Below are 25,280 nucleotides of genomic sequence, written 5' to 3'. Positions count from 1 at the left end.
AAGATTCCAATAGAGACAAGCACTTCTACAATCTTTTACATTGAGATACCACTTCAAGACAGGTAGAAGACAGGCCTCCTTTCGTGTGACACATGAACAGTTGTGAACAGGGAGTATGATTCCCATACCGGGAGTCGAACCCGGGCCGCCTGGGTGAGAACCAGGAATCCTGACCGCTAGACCATATGGGACATATTCTGATGGGAAAAAAAAAACTTTTGGCAATTGCTCAGGGTTTTGTCAGCAGTTCCGAAAGTGTACGAATTGAATATTCCCGTTCTTGGAGTCGAAGCCTGGTCGCTTGAGTGAGAACGAGGAAACCTGACTGCTATACCCCTTCTCCTACATAAAGCTGGTCTTCTTGGGCAAGATCCAGGAAGTGAAAAATACAAGTGGGGAAAGAAGATTCCAATAGAGACAAGGACTTCTGTTTATCATCTTTCATGTTTAGATACCACTTCAATACAGGTAGAAGACTGGCCTCTTTTCGTGTGACACATGAACAGTTCTGAACAAGGAGTATGATTCCCATACCGGGAGTCGAACCCGGGCCGCCTGGGTGAGAACCAGGAATCCTGACCGCTAGACCATATGGGACATACTCTAATGGGATAAAAACAAAACAAAGCAAAGAGAAACTGGTGGCAATTTCTCAGGGTTTTGTCAGCAGTTCCAAAGGAGTAAGAATGCAATACTACCATTCTGGGAGTCGAACCCAGGTCGCTTGAGTGAGAACCAGGAATCCTGACTGCTATTACCCTTCTCATAGATAAAGCTATTCTTCATGGGTAAGATCCAGGAAGTAAACAAAAAATAAAAGTGGGGAAAGAAGATCCCAATAGAGACAAGGACTTCTGCAATCTTTTACGTTGAGATACCACTTGAAGACAGGCCTCTTTTGGTGTGACATATGAACAGTTCTGAACAGGGAGTATGATTCCCATACCGGGAGTCGAACCCAGGCCGCCTGGGTGAGAACCAGGAATCCTGACCGCTAGACCATATGGGACATACGCTAATAGAAAAAAACAGTAGGCAATTGCCAAGGGTTTTGTCAGCAGTTCCAAAATTGTAAGAATTGAATATTCCCATTCTGGGAGTCGAACCCAGGTCGCTTGGGTGAGAACCAGGAAACCTGACTGCGATTACCCTTCTCATCGATAAAGCTATTCTTCATGGGTAAGATCCAGGAAGTAAACAAAAAATAAAAGTGGGGAATGAGATCCCAATAGAGACAAGGACTTCTGCAATCTTTTACATTTAGATACCACTTCAATACAGGTAGAAGACTGGCCTCTTTTTGTGTGACGCATGAACATTTCTGACCAGGGAGTATGATTCCCATACCGGGAGTAGAGCCCGGGCCACCTGGGTGAGAACCAGGAATAGGGACCGCTCGACCACATGGGACATATTCTGATGGGAAAAAAAAACTGTTGGCAATTGCTCAGGGTTTTGTCAGCAGTTCCGAAAGTGTACGTATTGAATATACCCATACCGGGAGTCGAACCCGGGCCGCCTGGGTGAGAACCAGGAATCCTGACCGCTAGACCATATGGGACATACGCTAATGGAAAAACACAGTAGGCAATTGCCAAGGGTTTTGTCAGCAGTTCCAAAATTGTAAGAATTGAATATTCCCATTCTGGGAGTCAAACCCAGGTCGCTTGGGTGAGAACCAGGAAACCTGACTGCGAGTACCCTTCTCATCGATAAAGCTGGTCTTCATGGGTAAGATCCAGGAAGTAAACAAAAAATAAAAGTGGGGAAAGAAGATCCCAATAGAAACAAGGACTTCTACAATCTTTTATGTTGAGATACCACTTGAAGACAGGTAGAAGACTGGCCTCTTTTCGTGTGACACATGAACAGTTCTGAACAGGGAGTATGATTCCCATACCAGGAGGATCACCATGTATCCTGTTGTGTATTTAGCAATTATTTTGTTCCTGTTTGTGATTCTTATGCCATGCCGTCCAGGTCTGAGAGAACAGATATTTCATCCATGCTATGTCTTGGACTGTAGCATATTTGACAATAAAGTTACCTAACCTAAAGATGTGGTTGACTAGATTTCTGGACAGGAAATGTGGGCCTGGTTCTCCATGAACTACCGATTCTGATTCACCCTTTCCATATCAACCCTAAACCCAACCTAATTTTAACAGTGAGCTTCCCTTCACACTTGCTTCACTCCTCCTGGTATTAATTTGTTGAATTTAACCAACTTTAGAGGGTGTCGGTTCACGTGGCAGTGAATATGAAAGCAGTTTACCCTAAAATTCACCTTGTCTGGTTTCGTGCCGCCCTACAGAAACTGGGTGTGTTCAGGTAAATCATTACACTTGTCTCTCCCTGTACCAGGTGGCAAACTATGCCACCAACCTCGATGCATCCCCTCCATATTTTCATCCAAAGAAACCTTTTAATGAGCTTGTAAATCTGAGCTTGCATTAGAGGAATTGCTTTGGGGTTCTCCATTGTGTCCAGGGGACAAAGTGTGGCACATCAGCCTTGGGAAAAACACCACAGAACCCGAAAGCCTGTCCTGTGCGAGGTGCTTCATCGGATTGGCCCCAGCTAATGGTGCTACTGTGGGTTCAGAGCCTCCCCTTGTCCAAGAGGTTCTACAGGGTGGGAACGGATAGAGGTGTGCCATTTCCCTGCCATCATGTATCGTCATGTGTGCAAAAGGCGCATCGTCAAATGGGATGATATGGTAACAGCTGATGGCAAATTCTAAAGGACGGCGAAACATCATTAGCACAGTCCTGGGATGCTACCATGATGGAGGCAGTTTATGTGGAAACTGAGAGGCTCGGAACTTAGAAATTTACAGGGAACTTGGCATGCCTTAGAAGGCATAAACCCTAGTCCAACTAGCGTTGGACCTGGTGTGGCCAAAACATTAGGCACAAAACACTTACAGTGACAAAAAATATCAGGTAAAGCAAGGTCGACCCGCCCAATGGGGTCAGATTAATGTCTGCCACAGAGCTTGAGGGTGCAAATAACCGTGCTCTTTTGTCCGAAATGAGGGTCCTGACTCTGCAAATGTAACCTGTCTTCGGTGGTCCTCGGCTGCTCATCAGCAATAGGTTCCCCTGACCCTTGCTGGTCCGACCAAAAGGGAATGGCTCATTGCAGTGTAACTGCAATGGCTCATTAAATCAGTTATGGTTCCTTCGGTCGCTCCCAATTTACTTGGTTTACATGACGAGTTGTCGCAATAGTAATCCTGCTCAGTATGAGAGGAAACACAAGATTATGACTGAACGCCTCTCAGGGCACTTTCACACGACAGGTTCTGTCTCTGGACAAAGCTTTTTCGGCTCAGAGGTCCGAGATATGAACACAAGCGAGTCGGGTTTTGGCTGCGGACCTGATCCCCGCTGGAGCGCTGCACCTCGTCTCCGGAAACTCTCAGCGGGTTGGCTCAACGGGTGGTGAGCTTCTCGCCTCTGGTGACTCGGCACTTCGTGTACAGTGCAACTCCACACAAACCTGATAAATGCCGGGCAGTAAAGGGTCTGATCGCTGTCTGGGCGCACAACATCGTTCAAAAACAACTTCTCAAACTCCCAGAACACTGAGGTGTCCAGCTGGGAGCTAAAGAGAAAATTGCGCTCCAAGGCGAAATTCGCGACATGTGCGGATGTTTAGTAACTCAGACAGTGATTTTCTTGTGAGTTACTGAAGATCACCAGTGTTGGGTTTTAACCCTGTGATTGCTGGTGAATAGAATATTGACCGCTGCAGCGTTCCGGTCAGAGAACTGGAGTCTTCAGATGGATTCCAAACTTTTATTTTCCCAGATGGGTGTAATGATCATCAGGAAGTTTCTATAAACAACATAATCATAGTGAGATCAAAACTATATAAAACGGTAGTGCAGTGCGCAAACTGCGTCATGCAAATCACACAAACACGCGAGCGGCAATATCCTCTTTGACGCGTATCCGACACAATCCGAAACACACAGCTGTTTCACCCGGCTCCCCGGACACATATGTGAACAGCAAAGCGCGACACGGCAATGGAGACTGCCCTGCTCCGTAACTTTAACTAACCATCCAAACCATAGTAATGAAAGTAAACATCGCCAGCTCCGCACTCATTATCACACACGCAGCAACAATGACCGTTCGCAATGACTATTTACAATATATATATATATAAGAGAACTGAAACTTAAATCGTCAGTGACTTCCAGAATGTGCGATGAGTGGAAAATGAACATGCGGAAAAGTATGCGTAAAGTATTGCTATTCTCAACTGAACTTACGTAACTACCGTAATTACTCTGGATGCCACGGAAACAGCGCTGCAGCGAGAGGAATTCTCAACAACCAGACTATTCATCGATCATTTCTGACGTCGGGATCTGAGCTTTACTGATTAAAACCTCGATCGTCAGGAATCTCTCTCACTGTGTTCAACGTGTTGTGAGAGCAGCATGGATAAATCAAGACGCTCCATATTACGCAGCTTGTTTCTGCTATTTCCTTGTAAAATAAACATGACAACATTCTTCCATGTTTAGTTTTGGCTGTGAAACGCCACATTCTGTTACAGCCGTGGCGGAGCTCCGTCATCAGTTCATATCTGAGGTGAGGACAACACATAATGTTAAGAACTGACAGAGAAATAAGGAGGTTAAGCCGGTGGTGGTAAATAGGTTGTCGCGCGGCCGATGACAGCTTCCTTGAGACGTGCTTCATCGTGCGTCATAAACCAGCTATTTTGCGCAGAACGCCGCCAGCTGAGAAGAAAAAAAAGTCGGACTCAGACCCACCCGAGACAGAACCTGTAGTGTGAAAAGCCCCTAAGCCCTAAATATCCAACCCATATCAATAGTTGGGTCAGTCACGGGTTGGGGCACGGCCGGAAGGTGGCCACCCCTCTCCAATTGATGTTGACAGCATGTTGTGGAAGTCAATGATAGTGTGTTTCGTGCGTAGCAGAGCACCTCCCTTGCTGCGATCTATTGAAAGTCAGCCCTAGATGCAAGCTTTATAAACGATATAAAAGTTTTCTTGAAAAATACAGATACACATGCGCTTTTCCATACCACCCCAGACACACCTCCAGTGAGATTAGTAAGTCACAACTGCTTCACTTTTCACACTCCATGAATGTACTGTGACATGAGGAAAACAATAACAGTCAACTTGTCATGATTCACTTTTATTTTGTTGTGTAACTTCTGTTGTGTTTCTCCCTTTCCTGGTTAATGGCACACAGCTGGAGTTAATGATCTAATCTTCATCAAGAGCTCTTAAGCACCTGGACTCTAGCAATGTGTGCCAGATTGACTCCATTTTTTCCTTAGGTAAATTGGCTCTCCTCGTTTGTTGTCACTATTTCTCGCTCGCTTGTTTCATTATTGTAGTGTATTTGAAAATTTCGAGTGTAATTGTTAAAGAGACACCTTCCCTGTCAACCTCGTGTGCAGAGATCACTGTGGTGAAGGCGAATGTTGTGCCCCCTGATCTGCGACGGAAATGCTGCAACAACAATTTCTGTCTCCTTTCTTTCCCCCAGTTTGGTTATCTGTCAGACAAGTGGTGTTGAAATTGTAATAATTCATTTCAAACGAAAGCTTTGTAGTTGCCATTTAAACTGTGGAGCACAAGACAAGGCCCTTATGTGAGTTGAAGAAAATGTTTACTTTTTACTTTTGCATCATTTTGTCATTTTGACTTTTGGCACTTGGCAGTGTTTCAAGTGATAAGTATTTTGACACGGACTTGATCATTTGGCCTCTTTGAACTGATGCTGTGGGGGTAGAAGTGCAGAATCTCCAGCGGCAAGCACTTTTTCCTTTGGGGAAAACCTCAACTCCACATAGCAGTTGGTATCCCAGGTCATGACCTTCCCCTGAGTGTGTTGATGTTTCCCAGGTTGAACAAATGGCCAAACATCAAGCCACTCCACGGGAGCAAAATTCCCATGTAATTTCTCATCAATACATCGATGATGTCTGGGCAGTGATACTGTGATATTGGTTTTTTTTCCCCTCCACTGCATCCTCTCCCCGATTTCACGTTTGGCTTGGTCACGTGCAGGATTACAGTCCTGTGTGAAAGGGGAATTGGCAATGATCCTATTCTGTGCTTTCTCAGAGGTGCTGTCATGTGTCGTCCTCACTTTCTTCCAACCTGGTTCATCCTCACTTTCTTCCAACCTGATGACTGTGTTTTGCAAAATACAATGGTCAAGATGGGTTTTGCTCGACTGGACCAAATCTGTCAGATTCCTCCCACCACAAACCAAACACGTGGTAGAAATACTTTAGGGCAGAGGTGGGCAGTTAAATTTCCTAAAGGGCCACATTATAAACTGTGACAGTAGTGAGGGGCCATCATGCCAAAAGGAAGGCGGCGATGACTAAGAAACATGACGGGACAAAAAAAATCTTAGGTAAAAAAGAACGAACCATTCAATGGAAGCAAAGATATTAAGTGCAAATATGGCATGAAACCTATAAAATATTGCATTTATTAGGCAATTATGCAATTTAAGTTGAATATAAATAATGAAACTAGAGCAAAAATATCTATGAAATATTAAAAGGAAATTAGAATATATATTTTCAATTTTCTTTTCATGTATTTTGAGGAACAAAAAATACTCACTAAAATAGCAGATGAAAAGAAATTTAAGTCCTGAACATGTTATAATCATTCTTGAAATAGTAATGCTAAGAAAGAAACAAGACAAAATGACTACTTATCAGTTGTATAGTTTTAGTCCGACCTCATGAGGGCCGCAAAAACACAAGAAAAGGGCCGCATATGGCCCCCGGGCCGCACTTTGCCCAGGTCTGCTTTAGGGTCATCTGCACGCTTGTGCAATTGAGGAGATCTGCAGAACAGTAGGTAGCATACTCCACAATGCCTCTGTCATGTGTTTTGACTGTGACGCTGCTTTTATAATGTGGGCCGAGCACCAATGCAGCTCAGTGAAGTCCAGGGTTGGTTGAACTCTTCTGCATGTTATATCATAGACAATGTTGTGGTAATTCCACATATGCTCCTTGTTCAATGCCAACAACACACTGTTCATCAGTGCCCAGCTGTGGTCAGTCTCAACCCTTGATATCTTTTGTGCTGTGAGGTAGCCAAGTGTCGTCCTGAGCTCCATCAGCCAGAATGAAATGGTGGGAATTGAGTGTTTGTTGGTTATTAATTCAGCTACTGACAAAGGAGGCTTGTTGTTTCCGTCACTTGGCAAAACAAGGGCACCATTTAATACTTTGGCATTTTGTTCTGGAATTTTCTGACATCACCAGTAGCATCCAGATAGAGGGCGACCGGTGAGGCTATCTTCAGATGTTCCCTCAAAATATTCAATGCAGTGTTTGTATCTGAATGAACAGCAAAAGGATCCTTGTTGATCATAAAAATGACTGGTTACTGGAATTACCGCTTCAGCAAGCTTTCCTCTTCCGCATGTCTCTTGCAGGTCTAAACTTTGTTTCATTTTTGCAATGTCTGGCCTTCCCCAAAACTCTTAGCACGCATGCATTTTTTTTTTGCCTTGTTTGGTCTTTTTGATTATTTTAAGGGTGCAACATGGGTTCTTCTTCAAAATGAAGATGACAGCTTTTTCTGTCCATTTGGATTGATTTTGTCCCATTCTTTCCTTGTGATCCATATTATAAATTTTTCTGGTCCAGCTTGACACACTCTGTATAGTCATCATTTGCGAAGTTTTTGTTCAGTGTCCATAGAGTCTTATTTTCAGTTATGTGGAAGTCATCACCACTTGGAATATATGTTTCATTTCCGTCAGAAGGGCAGTTCATGTCCAGACACCAGACTCTGATTCAGGTACCTTATTTTCAGTTGTGTCAGTGCCACTGGGCACTGAGTCTCCTCCAACTGTACCTCGGCTTTCTGCTCTTGGACTTCATAATTCGACAATCCACTACCATGGTCATCGGGGTCACTGCATACTTTCTGTTCATCCTGAACATTTGCATTTCCTGAAATTCAATATTTTTGCATGTTAATTTCAAAATATATCTATAACAATGACAATATACTGTCATATGTAGAGTATTATTGTGTGAAATAATTTAAATTGTCTGCACGCCTCTTCTGTCTTCTTGCCAGATGACCTTTAACCATTTGATGTATTCTTTGTTTTCAGAATTAAATAAATCCAGGAAAAGTGCACTCCACTGCTCAGAACTAGCATTAGCAATTTCAAATTTGTGCAGAGTTAGTGAACTAACAATACGATTCCTGCTGCCGGCGTGTCCCCAAAGACCATTTTTTTCTATGTAATTTCTGCCCCATTTTGACCATTGAAGAGTGGTTTGGTCTTCTTGAAAAGAATATTCCAATATTCTATGTGCTCCTGAAGTTGCAGCAGTTTCAGGCACCAAAAAATACTGCAATGTCATAGGGTGGTGTGGAGGACTTACAGATGAGGTGAAATAGTAAACTTGATTCTTCTTTATTTATCTCTCACGCTGCTCACTCACACAGCCGAAGGATCCAACAACATACCAACACCTTTCACACGGAACTGGAACTACCACGTCCTCTCACTGTTGAGTACAAAACACCTCTCCCAGTCGCTCGACCACCATACAAGGACCCACCCAGTAACAGTAATTTGGTGCACTGTCCCCTCTTCCAGGGCAGTAAACCCAGACCAGCTCCTCAGAAAGGAAATGTCTTCCCTTTGTCCTTATACCTGCTTTCTCCAGTTGGTCTTGGGCGAAGGTGTGAGCGGACTCCATGCGATCTTGTCATCTCCTGGCATATTCCTGACCCAACCCCTGGAACAGTGGGTGTATCCAGGGGTTTGCCAAAAGCGATATCCGCCGACGTCCGCAATTCTCTCCTGAGCATAAGAAGCGCAGAGGTGCAGGATGTGTACTTATGGAGCGTGGACCTGTATGCCATGAGGACAAGGGGGCAAGTTCTTGTCCCAACTACACTGGTGCTCCGCGGTAAAGACAGGCAACTGCTTTGCCAGGGTCCTATTAAATCTTTCCACCAGGCCGTTCGCTTTGGGGATGGAGAGCTGTTGTCCAAGTCTTTTGTATCCCAACATGGTCCCACACAGTAGCAAAGACAGGTGACTCAAAGTTCCTCCCTGGGTCACGGTGGGGAACTACTGCAGCCCCAAATGTGCCCTCACATGCCCAAACATGCCCTGCAGCAGAGCGTCCACCACAGTCTCCACTTCTTGGTCTGTTATCGCATATGCCACTTGGTAAAGTAATCCATGGCTACTAGAACATAGCAGTTTCCTTTATCAGTGGAGGAGAATGGGCCAATGATGTCAACAGCTACTCGCCGCATGGGGGACCCGGTGGCTTGATGCTGTAGCTGTACTCTGGATTGGTCAGGTGGGCCCTTATAGGCTGTCCTCTGTGTCCCACCTGATCCGGGCCCTGCAAAACCTGCCCCAAAATTACCTGTAACGATAGTTCTATGCGCTTCCATTAGTGATGCAGGAAGTATCACTTGACACCTCTCCCTCCTGTTCTTTCCAGGCCCTCTGCAGAACCCCATCTCTCACCCTGAGTGACTCAGTCATAGTCCACGACCCATTTGTTGTCACTTGGCTCCGGGCCAGTTCATCTCTAGGCGGTTTCAGACCTTACTTTATCCATTGGAACACTGGTTGGAGGTCCGGATCTTGCGCTTGTTGAGCCTGCCACTCTGCTGTGTCAACAGTCTGTGTGCCTCTGCAAATGGATCAAGTCTCTATGTCCAACTGGGAGATGTCTTCTTCCCTGCACAGCACTCTTTAACATGCCTCCCACTTCTTGCAGAACCAGCACCCCACTGGGGCAGAGGGGCTGGGGGACACAGGGTCCACATTTGTGTGTCTAGCTCAGAGTCCGTGTACTGTGAACTCCAAGCACTGATGTATTTCAATCCAGCGTGCCACTTGACCTTCAGGTTCTTGGAAAGACATCAGCCACTGCAGCAGAGAATGGTCGGGTGTGACGACGAACGGCCTCCCACAGAGGTAGTATTAGAAATGCCTTTTTGCTGCAACCAAGGCCAGAAGCTCTTGTCTGGTAACACAATATCGGTGCTCAGCTTTATTGAAAGTCTTGCTTAAGTAAGCCACCACCTGCCCTTCTCCCGCACCATTTTGAGCCAGGACCGCACACATTCCCACGTTGCTGGGGTCTGTGTCCAGGCTAAACTTCAAGGAGGTAGAGGCGAGCCGCAATGCAAGTAAAACCTTGCATAAATTTTCAGTAGTGGGAAGCCAGACCGAGGGAACTTATCATTTGTCTTTGGTTGGTTGGAACTGGCCAATTTCATACAGCCTGAACCTTAACTTCCTGAGTGCCGACACCCCTAACTCCCAGTCTGTGCCCTAAAAACTCCACTTCTCTCCTCATGAAGCAACATTTCTCTGGTTGTAGTTTCAGACCTGCTGTTTCCACCTATCTCAGGACATGCTTCAATGTCTCCAATCAAATGAACAGAATGTCTTCCAGGTATGCGAAGCATTTCTGCACATCTATCAGCACCTTGTCCACGAGTCGTTGAAAAGTGGCCGGAGCATTACAGAGACTACAGAGGCCTCTCTCTGATCAGAAAGCAGTCTTTGATTTTGCCGGTGGGTACTGCCACTTGCCAGTACCCACTCCACGGGTTTAGTGATAAAAGCCAAGTAGAGCCAGACTCCATGTCCGGTGACGCAAATGTTCAATTATTCCAGCTTGCAGCATTTTGTCCACCACTCTATCTGCAGCCTCTCGATGGAGCTGGTGGATTGCAGAGCATCCCAGTGTCTATTTCATGCTGCACTAGATGTGTCAACCCCACCTCATTATCTGTTAGCGCGAAGATGTTGGCAAGCTCGGCAAACTTCTCCTGCTGCCACAGTTCCAGCTGCTCACAATTCTTCCCCCAGATCTCTCTCCCTGCCTCCAATCTGGTCCTTTCTTTGCAGGTGGCCACAGTGGGGAGTGCAGGAGGCTCTGAAGCAGGGGTTTAGGCCAGACCAGACTGGTGGGGCTTTGGAAAGATAAAAAAAATATTGATAATTAACTAATAAATAATAATAATAAGTGCAATATTGTAATATAAATGACTGTGTCTGGTGTGTCGTAACACCCCTGAATATTCACAATGCCTTTTGACCCTTGTGGACACATTTCCTGGAAGCTAGTGAAGAAATATTAGAAACAGTAAAATATTAATAATAATAAATATCAAGTCTAATATTGTCACATAAATGTCTGTGCTTGGTGTGTCTCGTGTCTCCTGAATATTTACTATCACTTTGGACTCTTGGACATATTTCCTGGAAGCTTATGAAGAAATAAAGTAAAAGAATAGTGAACTGTCACAACCCCCCTCCATCTGGTCATATTTGTTTGGGCAGCTTCCTGCTCCCACTTTTCTCTCCTCCTCTCTTCCAGGATTGGGCGTCTTCTTCCTGCCATACATATTTATAACAGCACAGCTGGATCACATTCCGCTGATCAGACTCCACTGATTTCTACACCTGGGTTCCAGTCTGCACTGCCAGATGGTTGCTTTTGCGTCCTCAGGGTAAACTCTCTCGACCCTTGCTCCTCTCGTGTCTTGTGCGCCCTTGATTTCCATTTCAGCCACCTCCTTAGTTCTCGTTCTTCTCGCTTCATTTCTGCTTCCACTCTCCTTCTCCAGGGAGTATTTTGTAGATCTCACTTTTTGTTTTCTCATTGATATAGTTATTTCCTCGTGTGTGTGTTTTCCACCACCGAGCACTTTATGTTTATTGGCCTCGCGATTAACTTCCGAGTGCGTTTGAGTTTTCCCTGTTTATAGGCTTGATTATTAATTTGCCTCTCTTCTGTTTCAGGTTTTTTCCTCTGCCTTACATGTTACTCCCACTCCGTGTTCTGGTTCCGGTGCCTTCTGTTCTTTGTTCCTGTTCATCTGTGCATATCTCGTCTTTTGTCGATAAAGTTGTTAATTGAATCTTGTCTCCGTGCCTTCTATCATCCAGCAATCATTTGCACCTGGGTCCAACCTCAGACAGCCATGACAGGATTGTTGGCAAAAACCTCAAGCACAAATTCTATTGAAACACTAATCGGCACAGTGCTCGCCTTGTTGAAATATTTTGATCCAAGAGAGGGAACATTGAGCAATTGTTGACATAGCTCTCACTGCAGACGAGGGTTGGTCCCTGTCATATTTTGTAGTTCATTTGCCACATATTTTGTCATGATGGCTTGCCACAGAGCTACTGTTCTTGAGTATGAAGAAGGTTACACTTCAGCTTTCTTGCTGTGAGCCAAAAGACGACAGAGCCAACTGATATAAGGACACTAGTGCACAGAGAACTTCCAATTGTTATTGGTGACAATACTACAAACTTCTACAAGCATGGCTTTGTTAGTGAAGTATTACATTCCCATACAGTAATTTTAACTTTTTAAAATAATTCTCACAATTGTCACTTTTTTTTATCATATTCTATCAAAACATTTACACATGGAAACCTTAATAGCTGCTCTTTTCTGTTTAATCTTCTCCAACCGCAAGCCATAACCACCAACCAACCAGTACCTTTCCTTGGATGTCACCTCGCTATATTAAATTAAATATTAAAGAGTTATTTCTCATGATGAGAATTTTTTTGTCTGGTTTGTGATGACTCATTCCATAACTTTGACCATGAAGGTGCTGTGCCCTCATCTACTGTGCATCTCAGTGCAGGCTCATACAAGAGCGTCATTGAAGGAGGAGCTGTGACGGACAACCTTCCAGATCTGCCAAAGGCTGATCTCAAGCCAAAGCTGACAAATCAGCGGTGTTGTAAATATGTCAAGTCTGAGCTAAGACTGTAGTTTCTTTCTAGTTTTCTTTTCTTCCCCAGTACATTATTTGAGAACGTCATCATGTCTCATGGTGCAATTTCTATATGATTTTCTTTTTGACCAACATGATTTTTACACATTTACCTGCGTGTTCTTCTGCCTTCATCAGTGTCACTGATGTTGGTGAGCACCATTGTCATCGCTCACCAGCATGTCGCAGTCAGTCACACCCTCTAGTGTCCGCTGCCCCCTGCAAGGATGCTGCTCCGGGTGTGGGAGCACTACTGCCTATTTCAGTTTCCTAATCCTTTTTTCCCCTTCACAATTTTAAATTCAGTCTCAAGATTATGTCTAAAGTTGAATACGAGGATACTACAGTCGTGAAGAGCATTGTTCTGAGATTGACAATAAAGTGTTTATTGCCTTCATTTTGTTACAATCACATGGTAAGAATGCATTCCATGATCTTTGAAATTGAAACATTTTTTAAAAAAACGCATAGGTTGCAATGAAAAATAAGTAGAAATTCATTGTGTCACATTTGGCACTTTTCATGTTTGTTTATCCATGTTAAAATCAACTATAGTGGTACCTCGGGCCTCGACCACAATCCGTTCCAGACGGCCGTTCGACAAGCGATTTGTTCGAAATCTGAATCGATTTTTCCCATTACAATGAATGGAAAAAGACATAATGTGTTCCTAGCCTTAAAACAGGCTTTTGTAGGAGTGAATGTAGAGTGTCTGCTGCAGGTGCGCTGTTCCTCTATGTGTGTGGCCGCTGCATGTGGGAGGGGTTGCCGAGTGAGTGACGTCTCTCCAGAAGTGAAGAGGTGCCCGGTGCGTGTCCAGCTCTGAATGTGCGCTTCTGTGCAGTTTGGCTGTGACAAAGTCATAAACCAAGTAACGCTCTGTCCCAGACTCGCCTCATCCCTGTCCCAGCTCCAGCCCACAACAGGACATCAAACCTGGAGTGAGCGCTCCAGCCTCGGAGGTGTGGAGAGCGAGCACCTCCCCTCTGACACTCTACCACGGTCCAGTGCGGAGACAGGAAAGGTTTTACACCTCAATATGAAGAAAAAACAGTCAGTAAATGTAGCTAACGGGACACGTCTGCATACAGAGGCTGCGTTATGCACAATAACAAAGCGCGTCGTGGGTCAGCTGATGTTATGAAACGTTATGTTTTTTTACGGCTTTTTTCAGGGGCATTTGAGTTCTGGATTTTCGTTTGAAAGCTGAAGCAAAAAAAGTCTAAATTTTTGTTCGAACTCCGATTTGTTCGAAGAAGAAAACCGAGGTACCACTGTATATTATTTCATAGTAGACATAATTTAGTGAACTTGTGATTTTAAGCAACTAGCAGACACTTTTAACAGTATGCCTACACGTTGTGTTGTGCTGTTTTGACTATGGGAAAATTTATAACTTTGAGACTTTACATTTAATGAAACAAATTTAAGCGATAAAAAAAAATTTGATTTAGGATAGAAGAAAAGGAGATTATAAAAAAGGGAGGAGGATGGATTGTGATTGAGGGAATATTGAATGACGAAGGATACAGGAACCTAATAAGTAATGCCATCGAAATAGCACGATCCGATGAAAAATATATGAAAAAAACATTAAAATGGTTGGAGGGATTTCAAAAGAGAATTATAGAAGCTACAATAACATACTGTAATAGGAGAAATATAGAGGGAAGGAAGAAAGGGAAGTATAAAAATAAGAATAGAATAGGACATGGAGAAATTAAGATTCTTCTCATTAATAAACTTCATGTCCAGAAATAGATGGATTAGGGAGTGTTTTTTAACACTCAAGGAGTATATGGTACCAACTGGTAAAAGAGGAAATGCAAAATACAGATGAGGAAAAAGTATAAATGAATATGGGGCTAATACATTTGACATATAAAATGGCATATAAGAAAGATTTGGAAAATAATAGACCAATTTCAGGTTTAAATAATGATTGTAAGATACTAAAAAAAACATTGGCTGAAAGAATAAATTTGAATCTCCCATGCAGGGAAATAAGCGACACGATATTAGAGATGCAATTTGAAATGATAAAATAGAGAGGGTTTGTAGTAAATTTAGATTCAGTTAAGGCTTTTGACAGAGTATAACATTGTTTTCGTTTTATATTATTATAGAAGACACATTTAGAGGGGAAATTATCTAATTTGATGAAGAGATTGTACAAAAATGCAGTAGAGTACAGTAGAATGAAAATGGGGAGATTACGGCGGGATTTAGGAGAGAGACATCCATTAGACAAGGATGCCCCCTATCGGCCGTTTTATTTTCTGTAGTTATGGAACCATTTGCCAAATGAATCCTTAGAAATCAGGGGATCAAGGGAATTAAGAGAGAGGAGAGAGAAAACATCCAGATAGCCCAACATGCTGACGACACAACAATTATGGTGGAAGGACAGAGAGGTGTAAAAAGGAAGTCATATAGGAATTTAAAATATATGGGAACATGCAAGATTAAATTAACAAAAATCATGTTCACAGGAGAAGAGATGAGGAAGAGGTGGACGTGTTAGAGTTAAAAGAAAGAGATGGGAAAAGATTTTAGGAATGAAGATAGGCATAAAGGGAAAAGAATATGGGGGAATTTCAGGGTTAGATAGACAGTATAGATTTAGATTTGTTTTTGAGACGCAATAGGTCTTTAATAATTTAATTGTGTGAAGTGCGATTCAAATGTACGTAAGAAATGTATGGTGCATATAAGAACCAGACGGAAACACATGACTTTTGGGAGTGTGTAATGTAACGATTTTAACGATTTATATATATATATAATGACGCATATAAAGTATTTATTTTGGTTATTTGGACAATGATTTTGTTGTTGTTGTTGTTATTTTGGAGAGGGGTCTACTTCGATTAATAAAATAGGAAATTATCTAATTTTTAATTTCCATGATTTTGATTAAACAAATACTTGGCACCATCTATTCCAACTCTTGTGTCCTCTCTTGTGTACTTTTTTTCTCCATTGATTTACGCCAGTCTGGAGTCATCTTAAGCAAAGGTGTTCCAGGTGTACAGCTGAAAGCAACTCTGGGTTCAGTGACCCTGGGTCCTCGCTAGCTCGCTTAGGCTCCGCCCCTCCATGACCGTACGAAAGTAGTGAGTGGAGAACAAGGACCGATTGGTTACTTGTCTTCCACGGAGGAAAGATGACGATTGTTGTGACTTTACTTCGTGCTATGATTTTGCAATGTATTATGAGGCGCTATTGTGAGAAGTTGCAAACTCGCGTGGTGGAATAACTGGCCACATGGGGTCGCCAGCGAGCCTTGTGTTTTCTTGGTGCTGATTCATCCGGCCATTAGATCACACGTGACCATTTCCACTGCGTTGTCACGTCAACTCAATTTCTGGTGCTCAAAAGCTATTAGTTACAACCATAGTTGTTGTTTTTATATATATATATTTTGTGTTATAATTTCTATTGGATGAATATTTGGGAATTTCGGTTTCAGTTATTAAATTCTCTGGGTTTCTTTTCATGTGTTCTTATAGTGTTATAGTGACGGCAAATATCTTGAGCGATCACTGTTGTTGGTCAGTATTTTAAATGCATCTACATTTCATCTATGTCAATGCATGAAAAAGCCCATTATTTTTACGTGACTTTAAAAAAAAAAAAACATTACTATATTTATCACAACAGTGAGAGCAGCCAGGCACAGGCCCTTTACAAACTAATTTACTTCTACTAGAACTTGTTTGTTCCTGAGAAGCTGTTTGACATGTAGACAGCCATTAAGCTTGAGAGTTCAGTCAGCCACCAATGTGGGATATGCGGCAAAGTACTCATCTGGCTGGAAGATCGATGAGCGCCTCACCCAGCTTGATGGAAGAAACCAGTTACTAAGGAGGCAATATGAGAGTTTGGTGTTTTATCATGATTCTTTTAGGTCAAAACCCAAAATCCAAGACTCCAAAATGAGCATGAGGCAGGGCTGCCTACCAGCTGATCTCCCTATCTAGATCAGACGTGGGCAAAGTGCGGCCCTTTGCCTCAATTATTCGGCCCTCAAGTGGTCAGAGAGAAATGACTGGTACCTTTTACATCATTCGTTACTGTTTGATTCGTTAATGTAAGTCATTTATTTATGACTTAACATTAAGCAGACCATTTCATATGTCTGCTTTTCTTCCACCATAGCTATTTATAGCTACATTGAAACCTTTAATAGGATTTTTTAAATGGGTGACTTTCATAAATATTCAATTTTCATAAATAAATAACAGATATTGATTCAAAACAAACAAACCCTGTTGCTTAGGACAATGATGTAATAAACGGTCAGTTTGGGCTTTTGTCCATTTTAATCCTTTTGTCATGTCAGAGACCAAAGACATCTCAGGATATAAGAGTTGTAATCGAACTGCTGTTGGAATTGATATCAAGGTGAGTGATTTTCAGAATATACAGCTTAAATGAAATTGAATAAGCAATGATACTGTGACTGTTCTGAGGAGCTGTCATGACAAAAGACTTAAATCAACTTGAATTGTTGTAACAGAAATATATATATATATAAAGACAAAATCAGATGGATAATGTAAGATTGGAAGATCTGGTATGTATCTTGATATCTCAACTATGGGTAAAAGAAAATACAAAGGCACTATATTTTCCGGAATGACCAGTGCGCAGACTCCGCCTCCACTCGCTGCTCATTCTTTGTAAACATTCTCTGCAGAAGCGCACTGGCCCTTTAAAAAACCGTAGCACTTCCGCCAGGGAAAGACAGACCCAAACAGATTCAGCTCAGCGTCGAGGGCGGCCCGTCGACGAGGTGAGGGTTCCGTTCCAGAAGAGTGCCTAGAATCCTGAAGTCCGGACCCGAGCAGAACCGGAACCATGGTGAAGATCAGTTTCCAGGCCGTCGCAGGTCAGAAAGGCGACAAGGAGACCGATGGCGACAAGACCGAAATCCTCATCCCCCGTCCTGTGGTAAGTACGGAATAATAATGGTGTTACTATGTTCAAGCGTTTGTCTGACGGCGATCGTCGTCGCTGCCGCGAGCGAAGGGGTTAAATTTGGAGGTCAGCGCTGTCCTGCTTTGTTTCTGTGACATTGTGGTGACAGCGAGATCCGGGTTTTGCAATGCCGTTGCAACATGGCAGTTCCTCAGAAACAACAAAAGTATGAATAATTCAAATGAAAAGCACAGTGTCACCAAAGCCAGACTATAGTGGATTGGAGCTGGCAGTGTGTGGGGGATTAGCACAATACTTCCAAGAATGCAGCATCTTTGGCTGACAAGATGGCAGCCGTATGTTTTGCATTGGAAGTTTGCCGTGGCAGCATCCCACTTCATCAAATATACATGAAGAGGAAGATGAGGATGATGATGGTGGAGTGCAGACGGGACAGCAGGCGTGGAAACCTGACAAGTCCCTGGTTTCAAATGTACCAACCAGGGCACAGCCGGGCCCCCACGGTGCTTCACACTCCCTGCTGCTGTGAGGAAGCCTGTCGCTCTCGCGCAGCGGGAACACAAAGAACCGTCTCACACTAGTGTGTCCACGCATACACACTTGCCTACTTGTCCTAACACATCCCCATTTTCTACTGGCACGGAGCTAAGAAGACGACAGTGTGTGTTTAGCAGAAAACTCAACTGTCATGGTGACACTTTGATGTTCCTCTTCTTCATCTATCTATAGAGCCGTTTGTTGTTTTTGCACTGAGCCCTTCTCCTTTTCACGTCTGAATTCTAATATAATTTTGGTTTATATTAAAAATAACACTCAGTTAACTGTTGCCCAGTTGGTCCAACACGACAAAGTCATGACACAAAATGGCTGTCTTGTGCAGGACCCTGGCCAGGATGTGTTTCCTGGCTCCATATTGTTTGAATAAGCAGTAAAATACATGCAAATCAGATGGAAAGTAACAGGAATGAGTTTGACTTTGTAAGTCATATTCCAAATTCCAAGCTGTAAATAAGTAATCAAGTGCAAAGGTTCATGCTCCAACACGCCCGCTGTACTTTCAAGCTCCAAATAAAAAGCAGAACGCACGCAGGTTCTTCATCATCTGTGTGGGAAACCAGAATTATGTGTACATAACTACACAAAAAAAGAATCAAACTCAATAAGGAAAAGCTCAGTGTGCTTTGAATTTATATTGATAACTGTCTTCTGTTTTAGACTGAAGTGTTGCAATGGCTCAAGTTACACACAGTGCGTCTTAAGCTTTTGAATGACTCCTGGACTCGTCTCTGGAGAGTGTGTGTAGTGTCGCTTCGCCAGCAGCCACGGCGTTGGCGCGTGGCTCCGGCAGATGGACTGTGAGACTGTAGGCGTCTGCAAAGCGTCTTCGTTTGTGCTGGCGTACACATTTCCGCCTGACTCAGCAGTTGGTTCATTTCATTTCTTATTTGTTGTTACTATGACTCCTTGTGTGTGTGTCATTCAGGAGGAAGAGGAGCTGGTTCTGCCGCTGCGGCCCAAGAAGTCGACTCTCAACGGCCTCTGCTGCCTGACATTTGGCCTGGTGGTGTTCATGGCCGGTCTGGTTCTTGCCTCCATCTATGTGTACCGCTACTACTTCATACCTCATGTAAGAATCCTGTTTAAAAGTAAAGGTGTAAGCGGTTGCCATTTGGAAGGAGCACAACTCAACGTTAAAAGTAGAAAGCGCTGCATTGTTTCGATCGTCTGTAGACGTTGGCCTTTGTTTGTGTAAACCTGCTGATAGTTTTAGTAACTGTAGAGTGCAGTTGCCGCGGAGCAGGGGAAACAGGTCTGACCTGAGTACGAATCCTGGTCGTAATGTCTTAAACACACACTTAAAACCGCCTTGCCCGCGCTCACACTTGAAGCACTGTCCCCAGTGGACCATATGGCAGGAAGGTTTACGAACCTGAAACCAGGGCCTTCATGTTTCGCTTCTGCCTCAGATTTCTCAAGACTCAGCTTGTTGAAACTTCATCGATGGGAGTGACTGCTCATGACTCACCACATTTCACAAGATTTTGTACATTCCAGAGTTGAGACATTACATGACTGTATTTTTCAACCTGTTTTCAGGCGCCAGAAGAGAACTTGTTCCACTGCAGGGTTCTGTACGAGGACTCGGCGTACGCCCCTCTGCGTGGTCGCCAGGAGCTCGAGGAGAACGTCGGCATCTACCTGGCTGACAACTACGAGAAGATCACCGTGCCCGTGCCTCATTTCGGAGGCAGCGACCCTGCTGACATCATCCACGACTTTCACCGAGTCAGTGCATGTTTGTTGCAGTATCACTCCTCTCATGTTGGCCTGTGTCATGATCTCATCTGCTCCTGCAGGGACTGACCGCCTACCATGATATCGCTCTGGACAAGTGCTACGTCATCCAGCTCAACACCTCCATCGTCATGCCGCCGAGGAACCTTTGGGAGCTTCTCATCAACGTCAAGGTAGATTGTTGTGACACACTGAACGTTTCTAATCAAACAACTGAGAGGTTGGAGTCTGAATAAGTTTTGATCAGGTGTGGTTTCGTGCTTTATGACTGCTTACTTTGTAGAGTGTCAGGTCAGACTGATTTCTGATCCTTGTTGGAATCTGCAGTTTCCTGCAGAAATACCCTTGAAGAATCAAAATGTATTTATCTTGATAATTATTGTTATCGCCGAAATTAGGTTTATAATATTTTTTTGTCTATATGGGCATCACGAGTTTCCATGTATTACCTTAAAATACACTGTGATTCTTACAAGATTCTTGTGAGTGGGTCAAAGGCCACTTCCATCTTGTGACATCACTGGAGGTACCAGGAACACCAGGGCGCTGAGCAGTGAAGCTGTGGAAGTAGCGGCTGTATCGGCCAACAATGAGGGACTTGTCAATGTTTTTTGAGGAAGAACATGTTGATAGAAATATGTCCATCAGATGACACACAGCACATGAGCGCTTCTCAAAAGAGACCTCGCTGCCTTTACGTTGCTGAAGACATCTGCTCGCATGATCCTTCCAAAAAGGAGGTGTTGTTTGGATGTCTCAGACGGCGTTCACTTCCCACTCAGTTGTGGGTTCTTTTCCACCAAGTCAAGGTTACACAGGGAGTAAAGGAGCAAATGTGTCAGGATCTTGTTGTAATCGGTGCAGCTGGACATGCATGTTATCAACAGGTGGAGGAAACCACTGACTGGAACAAACAGTCCTGAACGACCCGAGAGTTCAATGTGTATTTTTACATGAACAAAGAGCAGGTTCATGTAAACAAAGGACTTGTTTTTATTCGGATCATGTCGTGGAAGGACTGAGACGATTGTGAGAGGATGAAGTGTCTGAACGGGTCAGAGACGGACGGCAACACTGAGTTACCGTTCAGTGCAAATGTAATGTTTAAACTGTCTGAAGAAGAGTCAGCAGTACGAAACATAATGCGTTTGGGTTAACAGTGGCACTGACTCTCATCTCTGTTTAGAGAGTGTTGTTGACATTGTTTGCCGTTTGTTTACGTTGAAAACCGAGTGCATTTGCAGTCTGCTTCAAATCCTGTTTGAGGTAAACTTTTCAGGTCAAAATAATCCTGCAAAGAAGCAATGCTATTGCTAATCGTTCCTCATTCTTCATACTTATTTCTTATGACGCTCTTCATCTTTGGGTTAGAAGATCAGGCTTCCATGCCCATGGTAACATTGGAACATCCAGCTGTCATGCAAAGGCTCAGCATCTCTCCTCTCATACTGTAGCTTTTTTTTAACCTCCATTCAAATGGTGCGTCGACAGGATCCCGCGATGTCACAAAGGCTTGTTTCTGATTCTAGGCTCTGAGTTTGATTCACTTGGAAGAGGACTTTGTAACGCTGTATAATCATTTTGTTCTGCATATTTATGCAATGTTCCTAAGGTGTGGCGGTGACACTTAAAACTCCCGGCTCAAGCCAGAATGTAGTACCAAGAGGTCAGGACCATACTGAAACTCAAGACATTCAGTTGTTGTTGGTAAATATGTTTAAAAGAGAATAAAATGCAAAAGAAATCCAAATTTAATGTCAAATTCAAAATATTTAAAGATTAAAAATTAAATATTAAAGAAAAAGAAATATTCTCTTTCTCTTTTTCATTTTGTGGTGGCTTTATGTGTCACTTTTGAGTTGAGAAAGAAGAAGAAGAAAGAAGAAGTAGTGTGTTTGCAGATTCAGCAACTAAACTATCAAATAGTGACATACGTCTGTTTAGTTTTGCTAATACATTTGCTGTTTCTATTACATAAACAATCGATGGTTCACGCACACTGTCATTCCTCAGCTGATTGAGAAGTTACAAAATATCCTGTCCTCAGCAAAAAGTAACTGATTCATACTGTTAAAACTGTGTGCAGCATTGTTGTCGCCCTGGTTTCATTGTCTATATTCTATTGAATATAATGGTTGGCCAACAAAGTGGGCAGCCTACACCTGACAGATCATGCCACGTTTAATAAATGGACTAAACTGATGTGTTCTTTTGTTTTTCTCCGTGTGCTGTGTTATTGTGAAAGTATGTTCTTTCTGGCCCTGCTCCTCTGAGATTTGGGTTTCATCACTGCTGTGTTTCTCTGCTGCAGAAAGGCACGTACTTACCTCAGACCTACATCATCCATGAGGAGATGGTGGTGACCGGGAAGGTGCGGAACATGCGTCAGCTGGGACCCTTTATCTACCGCCTGTGCAATGGAAAGGACACGTACCGCCTGAGCCGCCGAGTTTCCCACAGACGTGAGTTTCTTGGTAGTTTAATGAAAAAAGAGCTGACGTTTTTTCCATCAGCTGATCCCATCTAACCCACATATGCATCAGTTCCTGTTCTAAATGACAGTACTGGATACGTTGAAAGTCCACGGTCCAAGTTAATATTCTTTAAATATACTCAAACTTCACCACATGACTCAGAACTGTGTGGTGACTGATATCTCCAAAATTCCAACACAAGTGCGAAGTTCGCATGTTCTTGTTCAGAGTGTGAAGATCAAACTGATGTGTCTCACTCACGCTCCCTCACAGGCATCTCCAAGCGCGAGACCAGCAACTGTCACCGCATCCGCCACTTTGAGAACACGTTCGTGGTGGAGACGGTCATCTGTGAGGAAGCGTGAAGGCTCCAGGCGTCCGTGTCCTGACCGCCCATACCTGCAGTCACCTCCCCAGCTTCTGTAGCGCCCTCCTGTGGATTTGTTTGAGTTGCAAACGTTTAAAAAAACAAAACATTCTTCCTGTTTGAGATTGATTTAGATAATATTTAACTTGACTAGAGATGCAAGACTTTATTCTATCACAGGATTCTCAGTGTAGCAAAGTTCAAAAGCAAATAATGCATCATAGCTGTAAGGCCTGGGATCACATGGGGTCAAGTACGGGGGTTAAGGGTGAAGGCTGTTGTCTGACCCCTCTGCCTTTGAGGATTATTTGTGTAGTGCTGTAGAGACGCAGTCAGATATAAGAAGCATGAAAACAAGAAAGCGTCATCTTTTCTAGTCATGATTCCAGACACATAAGTGTTGCTCGTGTATTTGCCTGCTTGTGCTTAAGATGCATCAGAGAGGTTGCACTTCTTACTCTTGTATTAAAGCAACAGAAAATTGGGCATTAAATAAGAATATGTTTCAAGTCATGAACGCATTTTTGTACTCAGATCATCTGCTTCCTGTATTTGTTTGCACTTTCGCTGCATAAGTGAGACTTTTTTTTTGTTCTTTTCTTTGCATGTGTCTGTCTAAAAGACAAAAAATAGCACAGTTGTCAACACGATTTGCAAAACAAGGTTAAAAGCCTTAGTCCAGAGTCAGAGACTGGGCTAAAGTTACTACTGAATTGGGGAATTTCAACTGATATTCGAGCAGAATTAACTACTGTATATTTTGTCTGACGTCTGTGAATAAATAAGGAAAATCATTGCTGATGTGTTTCGAATGTTTTGAAAGTTTCTTCATTTATGTAGTGAAAATGCTTCTGCGTAGTAAGAGGTTGGGCTGAGGGGTAACAGAGTCCCCCTCACCCCCAAAAGACATACACCTGGGATCAACTGACAAAGCCATCAGGTCACTCAGCTGCTATAGATAAGGCCAGAAGCAACACTGTCTTAAGAGTCAGATCCTCCAGTGAAGACTCTGCCAAGGGTTAAAACGGGGAATTACACAGACCCTCCTGAGCTACTTGTAGACTCCACCTCAGAACCAGATTCCTGACAGGAAACCTGATGATCGGATGGCTCCTCACTGACAAGCTACCCAGACCCAGGTGTCCCATCGAAATGGCAGCCGCAAATACATTCAGTGTAGAAGGTGTCCGTCCTGTATCCAGCAGCTCCTGGAGAAAGGAAAGAACACCAGAGAGGACAACAAACTGGCTGGAACTGAAACTGATCGCCCCCTACTGCGAATCTCATGTAACGTCTGTAACCTGGGAGGATGGGAAAATGCGCATCTGTCAGGTCTGCTGACGTCATCCAGTCTCCTGGCCTGACTCACTCGAGAAGCTGCCTGACTGTCAGCATTCGGAACAATCGTGATGCAAAATTCAGGATGGGTCTCAACTTTCCTGATCTCTTCGGGATGCGGCTATACACTGAATAACCCCCCGCCCTGCGCTCCTCAGGCGGGACACTTGAAACTGCCTGTTTTTGGAAAAGAGAATTTTCTCTTCTAAGTGTACCTGTCTCTGATGAGAGCAGGCCACCATGCTGTGCACCCTGTCGAACATGGGAGGTCAGAGACAGTACTGAATCAAATGACCTCCGCAAAATGTTTTGCCCATCCATGTACAAAGAGGACCGCACCGGTCTCTTCACTCCAGGAGAAAGACTGACAAAGACAGAGCTGAGTCAGGGATAACCGGTCCTCCTGCGAGCTCCAGGTGTCTGGGTCCTCCTCAAATGGGCTGTCGGTTATTCAAACTCCTGTGGCCCCACTTCTGTCAACAGCAGTGACGTGATGACGTCCATCTGGGTAAGTGCGCGAATCCCCGTGCATGGAAGTGGCCAGTGCCATCTTCTGGAACATCTTGGACGAGGTCTCCACGAAGTCCTGCTCACTGCCCACCCTCTCGCCTTGTCCATGGCCGTTGACAGCAGAAGCATGTTGTTGGTGAGGTTCAGGGTGTGGAGTGCGCAGGAGTGAGAGACTGAGAAGTGGGAAACAAGGGGGTTATAGGTAGCGGGTGGTGCCTACCTGGGTGGAGAGTCTCAGGCCGAGGCCTGATACTTGGCCAAAAGAAACGGCCAATCAGAAGAAAGTTATTGTAGTCAATCAGAGGGCGTGTAAAGGGCCACCTCTTCCTACCATCCTGGGATTCGGCCATGTGGCATGAGTCTCAAAGTGATCGAAGGGAAAGACTTTTAGAGAGTTGCGGCCAGAGACTGGCAGGAAAGAGAGATGCAGTTCCAGTTCCACTGGTGGAGGAACCAGACTCCCAAACTCAAACTAGACAAAGTCTCACCTGTTGCATGTCCAAGTGTTGAGGCCATTCA

At 43.8% G+C, this 25,280-nt stretch overlaps 1 protein-coding gene and 4 non-coding genes across 5 annotated transcripts; 1 reads left to right on the top strand and 4 right to left on the bottom strand.

Annotated features, from left to right (window-relative positions):
• Window positions 1-119: 119 nt before the first annotated feature.
• Window positions 120-191, bottom strand: trnae-cuc (transfer RNA glutamic acid (anticodon CUC)). Its single transcript has one exon. It is a non-coding gene; the product is annotated as a tRNA-Glu (tRNA).
• A 334-nt stretch (window positions 192-525) lies between these two features.
• Window positions 526-597, bottom strand: trnae-cuc (transfer RNA glutamic acid (anticodon CUC)). The gene has a single exon. It is a non-coding gene; the product is annotated as a tRNA-Glu (tRNA).
• Window positions 598-937: 340 nt separating this feature from the next.
• trnae-cuc (transfer RNA glutamic acid (anticodon CUC)) lies at window positions 938-1,009 on the bottom strand. Its single transcript has one exon. It is a non-coding gene; the product is annotated as a tRNA-Glu (tRNA).
• Window positions 1,010-1,489: 480 nt separating this feature from the next.
• On the bottom strand, window positions 1,490-1,561 carry trnae-cuc (transfer RNA glutamic acid (anticodon CUC)). Its single transcript has one exon. It is a non-coding gene; the product is annotated as a tRNA-Glu (tRNA).
• Window positions 1,562-17,522: 15,961 nt separating this feature from the next.
• itm2ca (integral membrane protein 2Ca) lies at window positions 17,523-23,707 on the top strand. Its single transcript, XM_053873699.1, has 6 exons — window positions 17,523-17,789; window positions 19,261-19,404; window positions 19,875-20,063; window positions 20,135-20,245; window positions 22,384-22,534; window positions 22,820-23,707. The coding sequence occupies exons 1-6, from the start codon at window positions 17,697-17,699 to the stop codon at window positions 22,909-22,911; spliced, it is 780 nt and encodes a 259-aa protein (XP_053729674.1). The 5' UTR covers window positions 17,523-17,696; the 3' UTR covers window positions 22,912-23,707.
• Window positions 23,708-25,280: the final 1,573 nt, after the last annotated feature.

Source organism: Synchiropus splendidus, chromosome 8 (genome assembly GCF_027744825.2).
Source record: "Synchiropus splendidus isolate RoL2022-P1 chromosome 8, RoL_Sspl_1.0, whole genome shotgun sequence".
Lineage (NCBI taxonomy): Eukaryota > Metazoa > Chordata > Actinopteri > Syngnathiformes > Callionymidae > Synchiropus > Synchiropus splendidus.
Note: the sequence above shows the minus strand (reverse complement) of the source record. Positions and strands in the feature narration are given on the sequence as shown.

Bases quoted from the DNA above. Each gene is read 5' to 3' on its own strand.
- itm2ca (XM_053873699.1), top strand. From the start codon at position 17,697: ATGGTGAAGATCAGTTTCCAGGCCGTCGCAGGTCAGAAAGGCGACAAG. The intron at 20,064-20,134 runs GTCAGTGCATGT...CTGCTCCTGCAG, and splicing joins TCATCCACGACTTTCACCGA to GGACTGACCGCCTACCATGA. The intron at 22,535-22,819 runs GTGAGTTTCTTG...GCTCCCTCACAG, and splicing joins CCGCCGAGTTTCCCACAGAC to GCATCTCCAAGCGCGAGACC.